The following is a 22973-nucleotide window of genomic DNA, read 5'->3' on the forward strand; positions in this document are numbered from 1 at the left end:
GCCATAGATAACTCATACTTGTGTACACATCCCATTCCTATGACATGTACACTATTTTAGAAGGTTGAGCATATAGCTCTTAATGGTCTTATAGCCCAAAATTGGGTGGTCCTTGTGAGACGGACTTGATGAGATCACCGTAATGATAGAGGTTGAGATATTTCTCTTAATGAATCTATATCCCTTTATTTGGGTGGTCCTATTGAGAAGGACTTGATGGATTCATCGCAATGTTGAAAGGTTGAGCCTTAGAGCTTTTAATGAATCTATATCCCTCTATTTGGGTGGTCTTATTGAGAAGGATTTGATGGATTCACCGCTATGTTGAGAGGTTGAGCCTTAGAGCTCTTAATGATTCTATAGCTCATGCTTGAGTGGTTTATATGGAGATAGACTTGTTGGAATCACCTACGTGGGTGTGAAGGATTGGCCTCCTTCTATGAGAGATTAGGCTATCTCTCTAGAGCACTCGTGAGAATCCCAAGGTTCATTTGGCCATAAATTTGTTGAATTGTATCGCGGAACTCGTCTGGAACTTAAGGTGAGATATGTGTTTGGAATTTACCCCGGAGTCTAGGAGTTCAAGATTCGTTCACTCTCTAGGTGATGAAAGAATTGTTCCATTTCACTATGTGTTAATTCAAATCGAAAGATATTAATGCTTAAGTATCAATCCTTATTAATATGCTCAGAATTTTGTCTATCATTTGCATTAGTGGGGGATTGTTGGAAGTAATGCAAAGGCTAGCAATGTCGTCTAGATAGATTACATTGTAGAGAAGCCTTCCATTGCCTCGTAAGAGAATCTCTACACTCTCTCCACTACTTGCATGTTTATAGCCACTAACATCATGTTTGACCCATGTTTATGGGTAGTGGTTATGCCATTAACTTTGTGGTTATGATGTCCATTTCTACCACTATAAATAGAGAAGTGTAGTCATTTGAGAAATATACATCTTCCATATATCTTTACTACTTCTCTATGATAATTTTGAGCATACCATATGAGTTCCAACTCCTAATGGTTGAGTACACAACTTTTAGGAGTGTTGTGTGACCTTGGGGGACGACGCCTATATCGATTTGTACCGTAGTCGGGACGATTTCGTTTCTCATTCAGTGGCCTCCATACCACGACACAACAATAAATATTCTCTAATTATATTTTCGCCCCTATAGTGATACTATATTTCCAACAGGGGTAAGTGGAGTGAGATGTCAGCACTCACACCTTAACACCGTATATTAATAATATAGAGACTGTTTTGACTGACCCGTACAGAAATATGAGCGAAACTTGTATCGAATGACTACTACTTCACAATCTGTTGTTGGTATTACTAGCAACATGCCTAATAATTAAAGATGGAAATCCAACCTTGAGAAATTTCACAGTTAGATATTTCTTGCTAAGTTGTTCCATAAACTTCTGCGTTCTTTTATCGCCTGGCTTCTTAAGGAACCAGGCCACTGACAAACCTGTTCAAACCAGCAACATAAGACAAAAATTTAGACCATCTCCTTCAAACTCGAAATAAGTATATTAGACTCAACCTACTACATTGTTTAGTTCGTACCTCAGAGATTATGTGGGATTTACTTTCTTTCTACGTAGTTCCCATTCAAAAGTGTGAAGTATATGTATGAGGATGTTGCATATTACATAAATCTGAACAAATTTCTGAAGCTAAGACTCAATCTTGAACTCAATTCTAATTAAGGATGCCTAACCCCTATTGAGGAAAATATCATTCTATATTATTGAATTACCAGGCCAGGATGTCAAGTTTTTAAAGTGTTCGCTGCTTTCGGCTTTAACTACACCAAGATCCCCATATCTCATATTTGACTCCTCTTCTCGACGCTGCTTCTTCACGATCATTTGGGCTTCGAACAATGCTTTTGCCATGTTCTCATCTCCTGGTGACTCTTGCAACAGGACTTCGTAATCTCTTGCTGCAGCTTCCCATTTTCGTAACTATAAAAAGAAGGGAAAAAAACGCGCATCCTAAGTATCACCTAATTAGAAAGTAAAAAACAACCCTAAGACTAACCTTATACCAACGACTCAGCAGGACTGCATGAATCTTAACATCAACAAAATTATGTTACGTATTTTAGAGGCTCTGCCCAAACTCTCAACATTTATCACAGATCCAAAATCTTTAAGAGAATATGTAACATTCATCCTTTCCTCCTTTGTTTAGTGGTCGAAAGTCACAAAATGAGTCAATCGAAGACTCAACTACACTACGATCTGGAAACAACATACCTCGGCATTACAATCTGCTCTTCTTAGTCTGGCTTTGGAGTATGAGGGGCGGACATTGAGTGCAGCGTTGCAGTCCTCAATTGCTTTCTCAAACTGGCTAAGCTTGATACGGCATGCAGCTCGGTTGCATAGTAAGACAGAGTTGTACGGTTCATGTTCAAGCCCTTGGCCATAGGCCACACAAGCTTCTGAGAATCGTGCTTCTTTGAAAAGGTCATTCCCATGGGATCGGGCAGCTGTCACAGCCCGAGCCCTTCGTGTGACAACACCTAAATCCCTGTTAGATGAATCTAATCTACCTGCTTGTTGTACTGCTTCCATCGCATCATCAAACCTGCAAACACCATAGATCCTCCTCAAAACCACTACAATGCCTAATTTCTAATCAATTCTTTTATATAGCTCCCCATAAACATATAAATTACAGTCGTAGTCCATGAGTTTTAGTGTTTCAACAATGTTGGGTTCCTTTGATTGATGATGACATGCCCATTTAATGTGTGTTATCTTAGTTTTCTTTTTCAGGATTAATTGTTCACTAGTTTTCTTGCCCGTGCGTTGCACGGATATTAAAATAATATGTGATAAATTTCACAATAAAATAGAATATAGACATATAGTACATCGTTCATGTCTAAAATTTTATGTATGTTGCATGACCAACAAATAATTCTCGATAACATAATATTGACATAAGAATAAAAGAGTGTGTGATTAATAAAATACTTTTTTTTAAGAAAATAAAACAAATATGAAGTTTATATATATGATACTTGTACTGATAGTTTTTAGAATTTGTTCACTAATACCTGTTTGTTTTTCAATTGGTCAAGGAAAACAATAATATATACTCTGCATAATCAACTCAATGATGCAACAAATCTCCTTCTTTCGAATAACAACCATAATTTAATCATTGCTTGATCAAATTGTAATTATGTAAAAACATTTAGAGATAGTTAGAATGTCATATCTCCCGGTCAAACTATAGAAGTACGTTTGAATGTGAACCAAATTCCGACGGAATACTATATGGCTAGGGCTGCTTATGCCCCCTCTCTCCTCTCTCTATAGCAATAGTCTTGGCCCCAATCTTCTCATTTGAAACAAAATCTTTCACGCAAACCCCTATTTTTCTTCCTTATTCACACACATGATCTAAAACAATCTCGTCCCTTGAAAGATCGATCCTTGTCTCCAAAACATATCTCAAATTTATCCAACCAAGTGAAATACTAAACCCCTCCTTCTAGAAAAATCCACCATCCAATGTAAACTAACCATTGCTCTCGACAATTTTGTTTTTTTAAGAAAATAAAACCAATATGAAGTTTATATATATGATACTTGAGACTGAGAGTTTTTTAATTTTGTTCATTAATACCTATTTGTTTTTCAATTGGTCAAGGAAAACAATAATCATTGTTGAGTCAAATGGTAGTTATGTTAAAACATTTACAGGTAGTTAAATGTTATATCTCCTGGTCAAACTATAGACGTACCTTTGAAGGTGAACCAAATTCCAACGCAATACTACATGGTTGAGGCTACTTATGACACTCACTATAACAATAGTCTTGCCCCCCATCTTCTCATTTGAAACAAAATCCTTTACGCAGACCCCTATTTTTCTTCCCTATTCACACACATGATCTAAAACAATCTCATCCCTTGAAAGATCGATCCTTGTCTTCGAAACTTCTCTCAAATTTATCCAACCAAGTGAAAAACTAACTCTTGCTCTCGACAATGTTGTTAGAATTAAAATTTTAATTTAATTTGGATTGATGGGATCAAGATTAAGTTTATCAGTATGTTCTTTTGAGGTTTCTTGTTATTATTCATGTTACCTATATGTTTTAATGCAAGCGATATTTTGCTGATAAATAACCTTATTTATTATCACTATCCTCGTTAAACTCATCACCCTTCCACAAATGCACCCTCCCTCCACCCACTAATTTAGCCTTAAAATAAAACATCAACCAATGTGATTAGTTCTTACTACTTGAAACAACCTACAATCCACTACCACTATCACTACCTTTCTGCTACGTTTTATATCTAAGAAGTCATAAATCGCATTCACCTCCATGAAACATCAATCTTTACTCCAGATGATATATATGGATCCTCGTCTCCCTTATCGAAGACAATTTATTTCTCCTTCAACAAAGAAAAGTTTAAGAAGCAATCTTCCCTCTTATCTCTCTCCCTTTCCCTTCTTAGTCCTTTTCTCATCCCCTCCTCTACCTCCATTCCAAATACTCAAACAAAGTGTTTGGGTACTATGTTTGTAAACTGAATAAGTTTGAATATTATATATATACACGAACTTTGCTATTTATTTCATTTTGCATATATAAATCTTACTACCTCCATCTCATTTTTATTGTCCTTTTTTCTTCAAATTTTATTATCTCATAATTATTATCCCCTTTCTAGATCTAGTAAGGAAAAACTTTAGTCAACCAACTCGTCGGAATCAACCTCATTCCCACTCGAAACAACCTTTAGCCCACTACTTAATCCCTTCGGTTCACACGTAAAACGGTCTAAAATGCAATGCTTTCATCTCTCTCTTGAAAAGTTCATCTAATTAACAGAAAACTAACCGCTACTTTATGAACTTCATCATTTTTACATCCCGTAAAGATTAAGTTGAACATGACATAAAAAAAATGCAGAAACTTAGGTTTTGTTTGATAACGACAAATTGAACATTTTTTTTAGCATTTTGAGAGTTTTTACACTATTTAAATAACAAATGTGCTATTTTGAGTGTTGATCATCGACATATTGAAATAGTAGATTAGGTTGTAATTTCCTGTTTTACATTATCACTTTCAATTAGTATATTATAAGAAAATAAAAATTGAGTTTTTTTTTATCTCTGAGAAAATTAAAGATCAAAATTTATTTTTATCATATTTATAATTAATATTCTTCACTTAAAATATATAAATTTAAGCAAGTTCAAACAAGTTAGCTAAAAATTATAAATCATAAATTGTACGAAGCAGTATGATCCTTTTTTTATTAATATGAAATAAATGTCATAAACTTCATTAGAATATTAATGCGGTAGAGAACTATAGAAGATTTGGCAAATACGTGACCCCCTTTTAGGTTTAAATTTTTTCATTTATTTTTATATTTTTGCCTAAAGGTGGTTAAAGCATCGTATTATGCATGACGAATATGTCTTACCCTTCTCCAATTCGTATCTCTCCCTAAATTATAGTGATGATGTGCTCAATTTACACAAATATATATATATATATATATATATATATATATATATATATATATATATATATATATATATATATATATATATATATAGCATCAACAATAATTAGTTTGCTCCATATAATTGAATAGTACCGTTTTTTATGCATGTAAATTTGTCAGAAGAAAAGCTTGAGAGAGACGGTCTTCACTATGTTAGGGAAAGACTACTCTTACCCTTTTATATGTGTTTTCATGACTTTTTTTTTTTAATGTTGATCGTTGCGTTAATTGAATCTTAACCTTATACATATTTCTATAATAAGTGTATCTAATTTACCTTCAAGCCTCATTCAAATCTATTTTATTACTCGCGGTACCATTTTTACTTTAAATTGTAAAACAATCGCACAATAAATTTTTTCAAAATATTTACTCATTTGTCATAGTATTATATTTCGATTCACAAATTAGCAGCAACTTTCTTTATCTTTTAATATTCCTTGAAAAATAGATATCAAACTTTGTACTTATCAATAATTTGTGAATATCTTATTTAAATTTTGATTAATATACTTTTATATAATGACAAATGAATATAAATAATATAATAATAAATTATCAATAGAAGTTGAAGTGTATTGTGAGGGAATTAACTTTAAAATTAGTAGGAGAAATACATATGACATTTGAAAAATAAACTTCGTATTATGTATAATTAAATATGACATTAGCAATAACAAAAGACGTAGGGGCATATTTCAGCGTTCATTTTACTCTTTACAAGAGTAAATTCCATGTAGTACGTATTATGCATCCACATTTGTCACAACCCAGTTCGGCCTAGGGCCTTTTAGCCTCATAATACCTCGTTTTTTTAATCAGAAGTTATTATAAAATTGGATATTATAAATATATCAAAGGTTTTTTTTTTCCTTCTAATTTAATAAAAAGTGAACAAATACTAATGAATAATTTTTTAATATTAATAAATTGTAGATAATTAATTTATTTCCTATTTCTAATAATAAAATTGTAAAATAATTAATTAATTCTCATTTCTAATAATAAAATTGTAAAATAATTAATTAATTCTCATTTCTAATAGGAAAATCATATTCCTAATTATAATAGAAAATTTTTATAAAATTATTATCGCCTAATTCTAATAGTATAATTTATTTCCTATTTCTAATAGGAAAATTGTAAAATAACTAATTAATTCTCATTTCTAATAGGAAAATTATATTTCTAATTATAATAGAAAAATGGTAAATAATTAATTATCTCCTAATTCTAATGCTAATAGTATAATTAGACAAAAAAAGCCTCCTTTAGTTATATATATTGATGATTTGCAAGTCTTAATCAAGTCATAATCAAGTCATAATCAAGAAGTGTTGGATCATCTTCCTTCCAAAATTTTGAGTACTTTGTGTCAACAATTGTAAAAGTAAGGGAGTAATGTACATGCAATGGCAACAGTCAAAACTATTGTTACTCAAACTAGTAACGGTAGGCTGGACTGTCACTTTAGTCTGTAACACTTGAAGAAATCTTTCAATTTTGAAAATCCTCTCTTTTATTCAAGTGGCAGTTTCTTGCCTTGCTTTTGAAAGAAGGTTTTTAGATTAATCTTTTGCAATAATAAAGGGTTGGTCTTTGAAAGATATTATAACTTGCACTTCAAAATTTTTCCTCATTCATGCTAAAACTTTCCTTTGACTTTTATGAAACAAAGTTTGGTCTTTTCCTTTTAATCCCAAGAGTTGTCCTCTTCTGATTGTCTCTTCACTTTGTTTCTGACAAATTCAAAGACATTTTTAAGGATAATTACAAGTCTTTTCTTCTTTTTGCTTCTTAGAAGGAAGCCTCTGTTGGTTTTAGTTTGGGAAGGTCAATACTTTTTGTCGCATGATCAAAAGTCTTGACTTCAAACCCTAGCTTGCTTCCTCTTGTTTGCTCCCTCTATAAAATGAACACTTCCATTCATTTTGAAAGCAAGACTTTTTCTGAGAATTCATTTAAGTTTGCAAAAAACGTTTTAAGTTCAAAGCTTTTCATCTTTTGCAAAAACTTTCCAAAGTCTTCAAGAGTTACAGTCATTACTATTGTTGCCTTAAGTATTATACTCTCTTACTTAGAATCGTTTGATCTCATAAGTTGTCCTTCTCAATTCTTTTATGAATTTGTTTGAGGAAATGTGATCTTGTAAACATTCTAAGTTAGAGTCTCGTGTTCTTAGACGGAGTAGTCTTTGAATTCTTGTCGCAACCGGAGTAAGTTGTTGGTCCTTTTTATTATACGGGTTTTTAGTAGTCGGAGTAGATCACTAAACTATCAATAAAAAGAAGATTGGACACAGGCCCTTAGAGTATTGGACGAACCAATTCAAAAATCGTTTTGTTGATCTCTTGCTACTTTATTTTCCGCTGCAATTTATTTCTCGTACTTCATTTGCTTTTTTCCTTAGCAACAGTCCTGAATACTGTCACATTCGTTTTGTAGCAACAGTCAGAACAATTTTTGTCTTTAGATTTCATCAACTTATTCAAAACATTGTAATACACTTTTAATTACGCAATTTAATAGATGTATCCACTCATTGTTCATATTGTGAATCAACTTAAGTTAAATCAATAAACACTAGTTGAAATTTTTAAATAGTACCTTATTCATCCCTCCCCCTCTTAGGTACTTGAATCCATAAACACTTCAATTGGTATCAGAGTCTCGTGCTCTTGATCGAGGGTAATCGCCCTAGAGTTTTATTTTTGGGATATGGATTCCAAAAAACACTCCAAGATCCCGGTCTTTACCGGTGAGAATTTTGGATGGTAGAAGCTTAAAATGGAGCACTATATCAAAAGTATCGATTATCAATGTTGGAAAATAATTGAGGATAAGCCTATCTTTATTGAGGAAAACGACATCATGACGGGTTTTTCTAAAGACAAGGCCAAGAAGGATTACAATGAAAATGACTTCAAGTTGGCCGAAAAAAACTCGAAAGCAATGTCGATTCTTCAAAGATGTGTAGGCGAGGCGAAAGTGAGTCGAATTTCCGGATGTCCTACGGCTAAACTAATTTGGGACTCCCTTATTCTTGCCCATGAAGGGACGTCTCAAGTTAAAAAAACACCGTATTCACCTTCTCATACAACAATATGAGATGTTTCATATGTCAAAGGACGAGTCCATAAATAGTTTTTCATCTCATTTTTCGTGTATTATTAATGAACTAAAAAGTCTAGGAAGAGATTTAGAGTTCGAGGACATGATTCAAAAAATTCTTTGTAGTCTTACCACTAAGTGGCAACCTAAGGTAACCGCCATAGAGGAGGCCAAGGATTTATCCACTCTATCTCTTCATTAACTAATGGGATCACTAATGGCTCACAAGTTTAATCTTGACAAACATTCTAGTGAATCTTCAAAGGAAAAGAGTCTTGCTCTAACATCCTCTTCAATTGATGATGAGGATGAAGAGGAAGATGAGTTTGCTATGTTCTCTAGGAACATAATAGGAATTGTAAAGGGCCAAGGGCATAAAAAGTTCAACAACAATTACACGAAAAAACGCTTTCCTAAGAAACGATCTATAACCACCATTGGATGCTTTAAATGTGGTGACAAAACCCATCAAATTAAAGAATGTCCAAAGTGGGATGAGATTAAGTCTAAGGATAAACGAGATAAGGCTAGGAAGGAATACAACTATAAGGTCATGTCCGCCATTTAGGAAATGTCCGACTCCAAGGACGATGAACCCATCTAGGAGGAACTAGAGGCAAAAATGTGTCTTACACATCATCTAAAAAAAAGTCTCTAAATCCTCTAAAATTTAACATCTTAGATGTCTTATGGCGCATCCCGATGACTCCGACTCGGATTCCGATAATGAGGTAAAACATCTAAAAGCCAAGGTTAGGACTTACTCCAAAGAGAAAGTATGTAAGCTTCTTGACAAACTCTTTAATAAGTGTCGTTCACAAACTGAAAAGTTAGATGTCATGTAAAATGAGATAGAAGAAATTGCTCAAGAACACTTTTACCTCAAAAATGAACTTAAAGCAACAGACAGTGTCACCGTTACTTCTGAGGCATATGATGAAGTAAAAAGAGTAAACAAGTTGAACAAAGAATTGTCCAAGGAACTAGATTGTCTTAAGTCGACTCCCTATGATGTTTCTGATCTTGAGAATGTCAACACTACTCTAATTATGCAAATGTCCATGATAACCTAGGAACGTGATGAGCTTCTAAAAGAACAATCTATGTTTAAAGGTGTTATTGATGACTTAGTTGATGAGGTACAAGAACTTAAATCAACAGTGTCTCAGACTGTTACTTCTGACAGTACTAAGGAAACCTCGAATGAATTAATCACCAACCTAACAAACGAGAATGAGTGTCTTAAGGTCAACATAGATGCCTACAAAAGGGAGATTAGAATGCTTCACGAAAAGTTTGTCAAATTTCAAAATGAATCTCCCGAATGTAGTTCTTCTAGATCCAAGATTGTTCACTTAGATTGATGCATCTCTAGTATTAAGCTTAATGTTCAACAAAAATATGAAACTTTCATGGAGCTAAAATCCGAATATGTCATAATGAAGAAAGAGTTCGGAAGTTCTAAAGAGAAGAAAAAGTATCTCACTTTTAAAGTCGATGAACTAAGCAAGGAACTTGTTGAGGCTAAGAATATATCGAAAAAATAGGAAGGAAGTCAAAACGTCTTAAATTTCCTCACAAATCAATCTGAGAGATGTGATAGACTTGCCGGTCTCGGTTTTAAATTGAACAGTCAGTCAGAATGTTACATTCAAAAGCCGGATCCAACTAAAACCGATTTTCGAAGAAGAAAATATGTTGGTCTTCCCGAGTACATCATTTGCAACTATTGTGGTAAAACCGGTCATGTCTTCAATGCTTGCAAGAAGAGACATAGTGATATTAACAAGAACATTAAAGTTGTAAAATAAATATGGATTAGAAAAGATATTTTGAGAAATGCAAATGATAAGAAGAGACCCAAATTTATTTGGGTTCCTAAACTCAAAGTCTAATCTTGTGTAGGGCTTGGTGAGACGCGGCCGCAATTGGTACTTGGATAGTGGGTGTTCTCGTCACATGATGGGAGATAGAAGCTAATTCCTCTCACTAGAAGCTCACGATAGTGGCAAGGTAACGTTTGGCGATGACAAGAAAGGTGAAATAATAGGCACGGGGAAGGTTGGTAAGTCATCGTTACTTTGTGTCGACAATGTGCAGCTTGTAAAAGGTTTGAAACATAATATCCTTAACATATCTCAACTATGTGACAAAGGTAATATTGTGGAATCTAGTGCTAATTTGTGTCGAATAATTGATGCCACAACTCATGAAATTATTCTCTAAGGAAGACGTGTTAAAGACGGGTATTTAGCCGACTTAAACACGTTATCCGGTTATACAATATCATGCATGAGTGTAATGAAAAACGATCCTTGATTGAGGCACAAAAGGTTTGGACATGTTAGTCCTAAAACTCTTAATATTCTTAAAAGACTTGACTTAGTTGAAGGCTTTCCTAACATGAAGTTTGATTTTGATAAAGTATGTGATGAATGTGCTAGATGTAAACATGTTAGAAGCTCTTTTAATCCCAAAAGAATTGTTAGTACTCTTTGTCCATTACAACTTTTGCATATCGACTTATGTGGACCAATGAGAACTAGGACTAGAGGTGGTAGTCGTTATGTGTGTGTTATTGTTGATGATTATTCTAGATTTGTCTGGGCACTTTTCTTAAGCTCCAAGGATGAGGCATTTAATGAGTTTTTAATTTGGTTGAAAAATATTCAAAATAAACTTGATTGCAAGAACGGATCATGGAACCGAATTTGAAAACTCATCATTTAGTGCTTATTATAATGACAATGGTGTAGATCATAATTTTTTTGCTCATAGAACTCCAAAAAAAAATGGAGTGGTTAAACTAATGAATAGGACCCTTGAATGTATGGCTAGAACCATGTTGTTGTGTAGTAAATTGTCTAGAAACTTTTGGACTGAAGCGGTAAACACCGCTTGCTACATTCGTAATTGAGTCATGATAATGAGTATAATTAATAAAACACCCTATGAATTACTAAGTGGAACAAAGCCCAATATTTCATATTTTAGATGCTTTGGGAGCAAATGCTTTGTTCACAACAATGGTAAAAATAACTTGGAAAAATTCGATCCACGTAGCTATGAAGCGGTTTTTATTGGTTACTCCGACCATAGCAAAGCCTATAAAGTGTACAATAAAAGAACTATGCTAATTGAGGAAAGTGTCCATGTCATTTTTGATGAATCTAGTGTTCTTGGACAGGTACAAAATTAGGATGAAGATGATGAGGAGGACGAGTTTGAGATTGGTGTTGTTCGGAAGGACTCATGTTTGAAGATGATGAAGCCACAAAAAATGATGCTGAGCAGCAACAGACACAGGGACTGTTACCCACTAGTGACAGCAACAGCTCAGGGGGAACTAGCAGTAATACCACTGCTGCTACTTCCTCTTCCCAGATTGTAACAGTCCCAACCACTGTTGCATCCACTTCCATAACATCAACAGTCCAAGATTCTGTTGAAACCAATGAGTCCTCAAACTCTGATAAGGGACCCTCTTCCAGCCAGGAAGTAACAGGCACCGAGACTACTATTGTTGAGGGGGAATAAACCAACATTGTTCCAAGAAAATGGAAGCATCAAAGTTCTCACCCACTGTCAAATCTCACGAGTTACCTCAACTCGGGAGTTAGAACAAGAGCTTCCCTCAACAACTTTGCATCTCTCTATGAATGTTGTGCACACAATGCCTTCCTCTCTCAAATCGAACAAGCCAATGTAACAGTCGCTCTGACTGATGCTGACTGGTTAATTGCAATGCAAGAAGAACTCAACCAATTCAAAAGAAATGAGGTATGACATTTGGTCCCAAGACCACCTAATCGTACCGTCATTGGTACTAGGTGGCTCTTTCGCAATAAGCTTGATGATTCCAGTGACATCGTAAGAAATAAAGCTAGACTAGTGGTGCAAGGGTATAATCAATAAGTAGGAATTGATTACGACGAAACCTATGCACCGGTAGCTAGCTTGAGGCCATACGATTACTAATAGCTTTTGCGGCTCACAAAGGCATTAAACTTTCTAAATGGATGTCAAAACCACGTTTTTAAATGGATATTTGGAAGAGGATGTCTTTGTGGAGCAACCTCTCGGCTTTTTAAACAATGATTTTCTTAAACATGTTTTCAAATTAGACAAAACTTTTTATGGTTTAAAACAAGCACCTCGGTGTTGGTATGATAGATAGTCTAAATTTCTAATTGAAAATGGCTTTAGAAGAGGATCCGTTGACAAAACATTGCTTTTAAACTCACAGTCGAGTGAACTGTTGGTTGTACAAGTATATGTCGATGACATCATATTTGGTGCAACAAATGAGCTCCTTTATGCTTATTTTTCGGAACTAATGAAATCGGAGTTCAAAATGAGTATGATGGGTGAGCTAGGATTCTTCCTTGGGGTCTAAATCAAGCAATCCAAAGATGGAATCATGATCCATCAACAAAAGTACATTAAAGAAATGCTTAAGAAATTTGGGATGACTAATGACAACTCCTTCTCTACACCTATAGTATCCAAGTCCAAATTGGACAAAGATGAGAAAGGTAAAAGTATTAGTGAAAAGGTGTATTGAGATATGATTGGATTTCTTCTCTATTTGACCGCAAGTCATCCCGACATTATCTTTAGTGTTTACTTATGTGCTAGGTTCTAATCAAATCCGAAAGAATCTCATTTCAAAGAGGTTAAACGCATTCTTCGATATTTGATTGGAACACAAGATCTTTATTTGTGGTATCCCTTACATTGTCCTTTTGATCTTGCAGGGTACTCGGATGCAGATTATGTGGTAGTGTTGATCGAAGGAGCAGATCCGGGATTACAACGTTTTTGGGTCCATGTCTTATCTCGTGGGGCTCAAAGAAATAAAATATGGTTGCTCTTTCAATGGCCGGAAGTGAATACGTTAGTGCCGTGCATTGTTGCTCTTAACTTCTTTGGGTAAGGCAACAACTTCTTGACTTTGGTATTATTTATGACTTCATTCCCATCATGTGTGCCATAAATATATCAAAGAATCCGATCCAACATTCTAAGACTAAGCATATTGAAATTCATCATCATTTCATTCAGGACCATGCAGAGAAAGGGCGTGTTAAACTTATTTTTTGCAAAACCGAAGATCAAATTGCCGACATTTTTACCAAACCACTTGCTAGGGAACTTTTTGAGAAATTTAGGCTAGAAATTGGGTTAATTAATTGCTTGTGATTCATAAATGTGTGTTTATTTTATCTCCTAAATGATTGACTAAAAAGGGCATGTTAGTATGTTATTGCTTACTCTAGTTTATTCATATCGTGTCATGTCCATAAATCGATATATCATATTTGTGCGTCAATAATCACTCAACCTCATATCTAAATTTGTGTTTATTTTTACACCCACCATCTTTAATTTGGGTCTGTCTAGCCTCATTTATTTAGGCCACCTACTCGTCCCTAATTGGGCTGCATACAAAAACCAACCAAATCCAACTCTCCCCTCACAAACCGTAAACCTTCACCTGCCGTTTCACCTACCAATCCTCTCCTACCACAAAACCTACCTTCTCCATTTACCATGGTAAAAACTTCCTTCAATAAAACCCTCCCCATAAAACTGTCAAAAATGGCCAACCCATCTTCCACAACTGACATTCCATCTCCACCAACATCATCTGCCACAACTGAAATGAGAAAGGAATCATATGCCTTTCCAAGAAACCCTAACCCAGCACCACCTTTAGAGTCCGAACCCTTTAACACCAACCCAAATTCACCCTCGCAACCCGAACCTTCCACAAGCATACCTTCATATCAGATTACTCCTACCGAGGTTCCAATCTCCACCATGATCAGCAAACGCACTCGAGGTGGTAGGAAAAAGGCGACTCCCTCCTCTGGCCCATCCTCTGGAACCGTCACTGTCATTGACGGGGACAACGAGGAGGTGGAGCCTCTAGATCTACCTCTCTCCTCTGAGGGAGAAGTGAATCAAAGGGACCAGGTGGTTGTTGAACCGATAAAGTCAAAAGGGGCTTCGCGGAGGAAAGGAAAGGCACCCATGTCTCTTTCCAATATTGAGGAAGAAAAGGATGGTGAGGAAGAAGATGTCGAGCAAGAGGCGCCCACATCTGGGAAATCCACTCAGAATATAGGGGCTAAAAGGGGCAGATCTACAACAACAACAAAACAACCACCCTTAAAGAAAGCGAACACAGGGAGTACCAGTACCAAAGGGAAGTTGGTATATATCTCACCCACTAACCCTGTTCCTCTGATCAATAAATAGACCGTGGAGGCGGTTTGGCAACAAGTTGAGAATTTGGATCTTCCTCCCTCAATTTACAAGAACTGCGAAAGGTTAATCACAAAACAGGCTATTCACTCGTCCCGTATCTATGACCAAACTTGGTATGCTTGACCTACCGTTCATGAGGTCAGGGACGTTGTGGCTGCTCAAGGATGGGAAAAACTACTTGAACTTAGGGAACCGGTGTTTGCGAGAGAGGTGATTCAATTCTAAGCCTCGGTGCGTCTGGATAAAACCGGTGAGTTTTATCACTGCCAAAGTCAATGGTAAGCCCCTGAAATTCACTCAAGATGAATTTGCCTCTGCCCTTGAAATTCCCAGTGGGGGATACGACGACTTACCCACAAAACCTAGCATGAACTCTCTATGCCTCCCCTCTTTCAATTGCCAAGCTTGTTTACCCAAAAGCCAAAACTTGTGGTCCTGTTAGTAACACCACAATTCCTCCACCACTTCGTCTTATTTTTAACATGCTTTGTTGTTCACTGTATCCCTCGTGTGACCGTTCCAAGCTGTCCATTGCCCAACAATACCTCATCTATCATATTGCCACACACAAAAAGGACAACCTTATTGGGCTCATGTTTCAGCGCTTTGCTATCATTGCTGCAAAACACATAATTCTTACCAACATGAGCGTCATTTTTTTGCCCTATGGGATATGGTTATCTGTGGTGCTGAAAGCCCAAGGTGTCTTACTCTCTACGAGTGTGGGCTCTATAGAATTGTGTGACACCATGAGTGATGGTTAAATGGGGAAAATGTTGATCAAGGTTAAGAATGACAAACTCATTCTTGTGAAATCTAAGGCAATTCTCGAAAATGGGTCTTCTAGTCGGGGTATGGGTGAGAGTTGTAGTACAAATATGAGGGCTATTTTTCAACCATTGCAGACTTGAGTGCTTGGGTAAAAGATGATGCTGAACAAAAGGGCGCTGTTCTTAGGAATCTTGTGTCCATTGTCGATGCTGTTAAAGGAGAAGTTGACATCATCTTCAATCTCGTGCATGCTAAGGACGAAGGAGATGGTGGTGGGGATTCTGATCCCTTGGATGACGATCCTTTGGTTGGGGATTCTGATGGTGATCAAGCCTCCTCCCCTAGAGCCTGTCCCTTCCCTTGGCCTTAATATTTTGCCATTTTCACTATTTGCCCTTCACTCTCATTTAAATTGGTGGAGTAACTTTAAACTATCTTTAGCTTTGGTGAACTTTGTTTAAACCTTGTTCGAACTTTGTTTTATGTTGACCTTGTTATTAACTTGCAACTGTGCTTATCTTTATGTGACATCTCATGCATGATTATTCTGTGTCCAGCCTTAACATCTTTATCCTTTTGATGATGTCAAGAGAGGGAAAAGGTAAACTCATATTCTTGCCTCTATAAGTATATTAGCTAACCCATGCCTATGCCTAGGTTCTTAGTTGATCCCTTGTTTTTGTGGTCCCTCAATCATGTTTGGTATATTTGATTTTGGGTAACTTGCCTCCATCTATGTTTCTCATAATGATTTTTTTTATTAACCATGAAAGGGGGAATATGAGTTAAGCTAATTATTCGTTGTTTTATGGGATTGTCATCATCAAAGGGGGAATTTGTTGGGTTCCTTTGATTGATGATGATATGCCAATTTAATGTGTGTTATCTTAGTATTCCGTTCCAGGATTAATTGATCATTTACAAGTCTTAATCAATCTTAATCAAGAAGTTTTGGATCATCCTCCTTCCAAGATTTAGAGTACTTTGTGTCAACAATTGTAAAAGTAAGGGAGTAAAGTACTTGCAATGGCAAGAGTCAAATCTATTGTTACTCAAACTAGTAACGGTAGGCTGGACTGTCACTTTGGTCTGTAACACTTGAAGAAATCTTTCAATTTCAAAAATCCTCTCTTTTATTCAAGTGGTGGTTTCTTGCCTTGGTTTTGAAAGAAAGTTTTCAGATTAATCTTTTGCAATAATGAAGGGTTGGTCTTTGAAAAGATATTGTAACTTGCACTTCAAAAGTTTTCCTCATTCATGCTAAAACTTTCCTTTGGCTTTTATGAACCAAAGTTTGGTCTTTTCCTTTTAATCCCAAGAGTTGTCCTCTTGTGATTGTCTCTTCACTTTGTTTCTGAAAAATTCAAAAACCTTTTTAAGGATAATTACAAGTCTTGTTTTCTTTTTTTTTTTTGCTTCTTAGAAGGAAGCCTCTTTTGGTGTTAGTTTGGGAAGGTCAATACTTTTTGTCACATGACCAAAAGTCTTGACTTCAAACCCTAGCTTGCTTCCTCTTGTTTGCTCCCTCTATAAAAGGAACACTTCCATTCATTTTGAAAGCAAGACTTTTTCTGAGAATTCATTTAAGTTTGCAAAAATCGTTTTAAGTTCAAAGCATTTCATCTTTTGCAAAAGTTTCTAAAGTCTTCAAGAGTTACAACCATTACTACTGTTGCCTTAAGTATTGTACTCTCTTACTTAGAATCGTTTGATCTCATAATTTGTCCTTCTCAATTCTTTTATGAATTAGTTTGAAGAAACTTGATCTTGTAAACATTCCAAGTTAGAGTGTCGAGTTCTTAGACGGAGTAATCTTTGAATTCTTGTCGCAACCGAAGTAGGTTGTTGGTCCTTTTTATTCTACGGGTTTTAGTAGTCGGAGTAGATCACTAAACTATCAATAAAAAGAAGATTGGACGTAGGCCCTTAACGTGTTGGCCGAACCAATTCAAAAATCGTTTTGTTGATCTCTTGCTACTTTATTTTCCGTGGCAATTTATTTCTCATACTTCATTTGCTTCTTTCCTTAGCAACAGTCGTGAATACTGTCACATTCGTTCTGTAGCTTGTACCTCATTTGCTAAGACGAATAAGTAATAGTCAGAACAATTGTTGTCTTTAGATTTCAGCAACTTATTCAAAACATTGTGATACACTTTTAATTACTCAATTTATAGATGTATCCACTCATTGCTCATATTATGAATCAACTTACTTTAAATTAATAAAGACTAAATTGAAATTTTAAAATAGTAACTAATTCACCTCTCCCCCTCTTAGGTACTTGAAGCCATAAACTCTTCAAACAACTATCCACAATAGTTTTTCTTTACCAAGTTTATTTTAGATCAGTATTTTGAAATACTTCCATTCATGGCTAGCTATTAGTACGGCGACTAACATGATCAGTTGATCACGATATGACCTAAATAATGTAAGACTGTCGCTAGAAACTTATCTATGTACAAGTCTCGTTTGAGATTTTGTCAACAGAAAAAGTGTCTTGTTTGAGAAGGAAGAACAACCAACTTACTGAGAGAAAGTTAAGTTCATTCAAATTTTAAACCACCACAGATTTTTAGGCGCGTCATGCATTACAGGAACCTTTCAGGCTTAAAAGTCATTAAACAGTAAACACTGTAGCATGTTGTCCAAGTCCAATCTTTTAGGGTGGCCATAATGCCACTCATAATTATACTCGTGTCACACATGATTATGCTTGAGTTAGATACACTGAATAATTAATTCACTCGGGCGTTATCATTACCCCGTCCTTTAGTGAAAACATATTTTTCAAACCACCTATTTTTTTTTTGGTGGAATGTGAGCCATACTGCTTTAACCATTCTAAGTCTGCTAAGACCAAAGATTGAGTATCTCTTCCTCGAACTCGCATCTTCATATCATCAAGAACCTACCCAGCAACGTTTTCAGGCCTCATCAGAACTCCTTCATTTCTGCACTGGTTCCTTTGATGCCAAACATGGTACACTGCTCCCATAACTATTCCTGCCTGTATTCCTTGCTGCATTTTTGAGCCCGTAGCTTTGATACACCAGCCTAACACATTATCAATTGGGAAAGATATTTTAGTATACTAGTTTATACAATGCACAACCTTCTTACTATAAGCACAGCCAAAGAAAATGTGGGAAGGACTTTCAGTTGCCTATCCATACAAGTAACAGCAATCATCAATGTCCATCCCATAACTGACCAGTTTATCTTTGATTCTAAACGCTCCATGAGCAAGTAGCCATCCCATAAATTGATGCTTTGGCATTATCCAAGCATTCCATATCACTCTAGACCAGCTAACCTTAGCTCTTCTGCCCATGAGCCAGTCATAGCATCTGGCTGTAGAAAAACCTGCCCCTTGACTATCCCAGCTTCCATTGATATATGTAGCTGCCAAGTCTTGTTTCACACTATATATCCTCCTCCAAACCCAGCTAGTATTGGCACTAGGTCTATACTGCATCCAATCCTTCCCTTTTAAATGATTATGCTGCACCCACTTAACCCAAATAGAATCCTTTCCCTCAGCTATCCAGTTCACCAGTCTGCCTATCATTGCTTTATTCATCAGTTCCTGATTTTTAATGCCAAGTCCACCCTCTTCTTTAGGCCTGCATATAGTGTCCCAAGCCACTAATGGAACCCTCCTGTAGTCAGCACTGTTATCCCACAAGAAATTCCTATATGTGGCCTCAACCTTTGCTAGGATGCCCTTTGGTATAACAAACATAGATGCCCAATAAGAGTGTAGAGATGAAAATACAGACTTCACTAGGACAAATCTCCCTGCATAAGAGAATTTCCTAGTTCTATAGCTATGGATCCTACTACAAATCTTCTCCACTAGGCATTCACATTCCTGCTTTCAATCTAGTAGTTTGTATTGGCATGCCTAAGTATTTAAAAGGCAACACACCATCTACAAAACCTGACACACTCAGAATATCATTCTTAAGCTGCTCTGGTACCCCCCTGAAATAGGCATTAGATTTTGAGGCACTAATCTTTAAACCAGTTGCTTTAGAGAAAGTAGAGTATGACTGAAGTAAGAGCATCATAGAATTAGCATCCCCATTGCTGAAAAGCAAGACATCATCAGCAAACATCAAATTTGCCAATTGCAGGTGTTTACACATAGGGTGATACCTGAACTTATATTTGGCTGCAACATATTTAATAGTTCTTGTCAAGTATTCCTTGCAAAGTGTAAATATTAGAGGAGAAAGAGGATCTCCTTGTCTGAGCCCCCTTTTGCCATGGAAATAGCCAAACATTTCCCCATTATTGGATAAGGAAAAGGAAGCAGTAGTAATACATTGCATAACCATCTCCTTAAACTCCTCAGGAAACTTAAGCTCACCCAAAAGCTTCTCTACAAAAGTCCAATCCACAGTATCATATGCCTTTTGCAGGTCAATTTTGAACAAACACCTAGGAGATGCATTAGGTATTTCATAGAGTCTAAGAAGGCCCTGGCAAATTAAAATATTTTCCGATATGCTCTTATTCTGAATGAAGGCCCCCTGATTTTGATTTATTAGAGAAGGCAGCACCTCAGCTAGTCTTGCACATAGCAGCTTGGAGATAACTTTATAAACAACATTACAACAGGCTATTGGACGAAATTGTAGCACAGTTTAAGGTCTATCACATTTAGGGATCAATGTTAGATTGGTAGCATTCAGCTGCTTTAACAGTTATCTGTTATTAAAAAAATCCCTGACTGCATTAATAACCTCCCCTCCTATCTCATTCCAGGCATCCTTAAATAACCTGCTTGTGTACCCATCTGGCCCCGGAGATTTGATATCAGGAATGCTAAACACAGTAGCCCTAATCTCCTCCCCAGTGACAGGTCTCATTAAGATAGCCTGATGCTCCTCCCTGCACCTAGGTCCCTGATCAATAATTCTTTTGTGGATCTTAGATGTTTCCTGCTTAGTCCAAAGTAAGGTCATATAATATTCTAAGAATGCAGCTTGGACTTGATCAGGACTATCACACATATTGCCATTCATATCCTGTATCATGATGACCCTATTCCCATTCCTTCTCTTTTTAAGTAGACCATGAAAGTAAGAGCTATTTGCATCTCCGTCTTTCATCCAGGTCTGCTTAGCCTTTTGTGCCAGGTAATTATCTCTAGCAATGCTTAACTCCTTAAGCTCCTGAGATGCCTCATATTCTGCAGTAATGAGCTGCAAGTTTGAGGGATTCTTGCCAACCTGCTCTTGCAAGTCCTGAACTTGTTTCTGCAGTCTGCTGGTAGCATGTTCAGTGTCACTATATCCCTCCCTATTCAATCTTTTCAAAGCAGGCTTCAAATTCTTCAAGTTTTTGGCCAATTTAAACATATGTGTACCATCAATACATCTATTCCAATTCCTTCTAACAGTAGGCAAGAAATCTTTTGCACCACCCCCCATGTTGGAAGTATTTGAAGCATCTTTTCCCCTGGGCACTTTTAGAACTGCTTACTATGCATGGTGTATGATCAAGCAAGCCCTCTGGCATAAAATGAGCATACAAGTCAGGCAGATGATCACTCCAGTCTTTATTAACTAGGAACCTATCAATCCAATTATATATTCTTTCCTCAGGTTTTTGTTTGTTATTCTATGTAAACAGTGAACCAGTAGAAGCAATATCTATCAGACCACAATCTGCCACACACCTTCTAAATGGTTCAATCTCAGCAGAAGGCAAATTACCACCAACCCTCTCAGTAGCTGATAAAACACAGTTAAAGTCTCTTGCAATAGCCCAAGGACCACTAACATGACTAGAAAATCTCCTCAAATGATCCCAAAGAGGAGCCCTGTCATGTATAGAGTTGAATGCATAAACCATAGTCAAATAAAACACACTCCTATTCTCCAAAGACTCAACTCTCATATGGATAAATTGTGCATTGTATTCTAAAAATTGAATCCTGACTGCCTTAGGCTGCCACACAACCCATATCCTTCCACCACTATGATGCCCATTATTAGTTGAAATACACCAATTATTAAAATTATTAACAACTTTCTTAAGTGATTTGCTCTTTATTTTTGTTTCCAGCAAACCAAACAATCTAATGTCTTTATTTTTGTTTCCAGCAAACCAAACAACTTCTTGCATTTAATAGGTCTCCATTCATATTCGACTTCAACTTGGATTATTGATCCCTTCTCATCTTTGAATCTTACTTTAGCTGGCAACTCTTGATCAACCATTAGCTCAACCATCACACGTGCATAACCTAATGTAGTTTTTTCCTCAGTAGCAACATCACATTTGATGAATTTGCCCACCAAGGAAGTAATCTTTGGTAGTCCTTTTCCCCAAAACTTCAGTGGGAGGTTATGCATCTTGATCCAAGCAGGAACTGATTTAACCTCCTCTTTCTTCATCTCTAAATCCTGAGTCCATGATTTCACAATCATTAGCTTATTATCAAACATATAATATCCAGAGTTAAGAACTTTATCTTTCATTTCCAAAGATTTGAAACGAACTAGGAAAATCCCATTAGGCATAAACGAAATTTTGTCAATGTTGAACTTTGTCCATATGCGCCTTATCAATCCTTCTACAATCTCCCAAGGGGGATTAGCTCCTAATATATAGCATACTACAGCCTGACTCCAATACTCAATCTCCTCCTCAACATCTTCTTGTTCAATCTGCAACATATCATCAGACTCTATTTTTGGCTCCTTACCAGGGATTTCAATATCAGGGATTTCAATCCCCTGTTCCGTAGTATCTTTCACAACTTCCTCATCCTCCTGTATTTCCTCCAAGTCCTCTTCTTCATCATCTGTTTCCACCACCAATTCAGGGATACCCGTAATCTCATTAATGTTCTTTGTTTTCCCTACATCCTCAACATCAGGCCCAGATTGTATTTCATTAGGGTTTTCATTTGCCACAGTTTCCTCAATTGTCTTAGTTGAAGGAGATGTCTCAGATGAGACCTGAATACTTCTCCCCCTTAAAGTCATCTCACGCTGTTTTTGCTGATTCGATTTCCTAGCCATTGACTCGAAAATCAAATCAAATCTCAACGGAATTTCGCTCCAGGGTTTCATCGCTTTCTCTCTGATAAACAGGTTCGTAATTGATTCAAAACATCTATTTTATTTTATTCATATATTTGAAATCAATGGGGACTCGTGCTAATATTGATACCACAATGGTTCGAACTCCAATTCCGATAAAAGTATCAACAACATTTATCATACTT

General features: G+C 36.2%; 1 protein-coding gene across 1 annotated transcript; it reads right to left on the reverse strand.

Moving 5' to 3' along the window:
• Positions 1–1321: 1321 nt before the first annotated feature.
• On the reverse strand, positions 1322–2603 carry LOC141631826 (TPR repeat-containing thioredoxin TTL1-like). Its single transcript, XM_074444445.1, has 3 exons — positions 2276–2603; positions 1774–1981; positions 1322–1482 (listed from the first exon to the last, which is right to left on the reverse strand). Exons 1-3 carry the CDS (start codon positions 2594–2596, stop codon positions 1322–1324), a joined length of 690 nt encoding a protein of 229 aa, XP_074300546.1. The 5' UTR covers positions 2597–2603.
• Positions 2604–22973: the final 20370 nt, after the last annotated feature.

This window comes from Silene latifolia, chromosome Y (assembly GCF_048544455.1).
Source record: "Silene latifolia isolate original U9 population chromosome Y, ASM4854445v1, whole genome shotgun sequence".
Taxonomy (NCBI): domain Eukaryota; kingdom Viridiplantae; phylum Streptophyta; class Magnoliopsida; order Caryophyllales; family Caryophyllaceae; genus Silene; species Silene latifolia.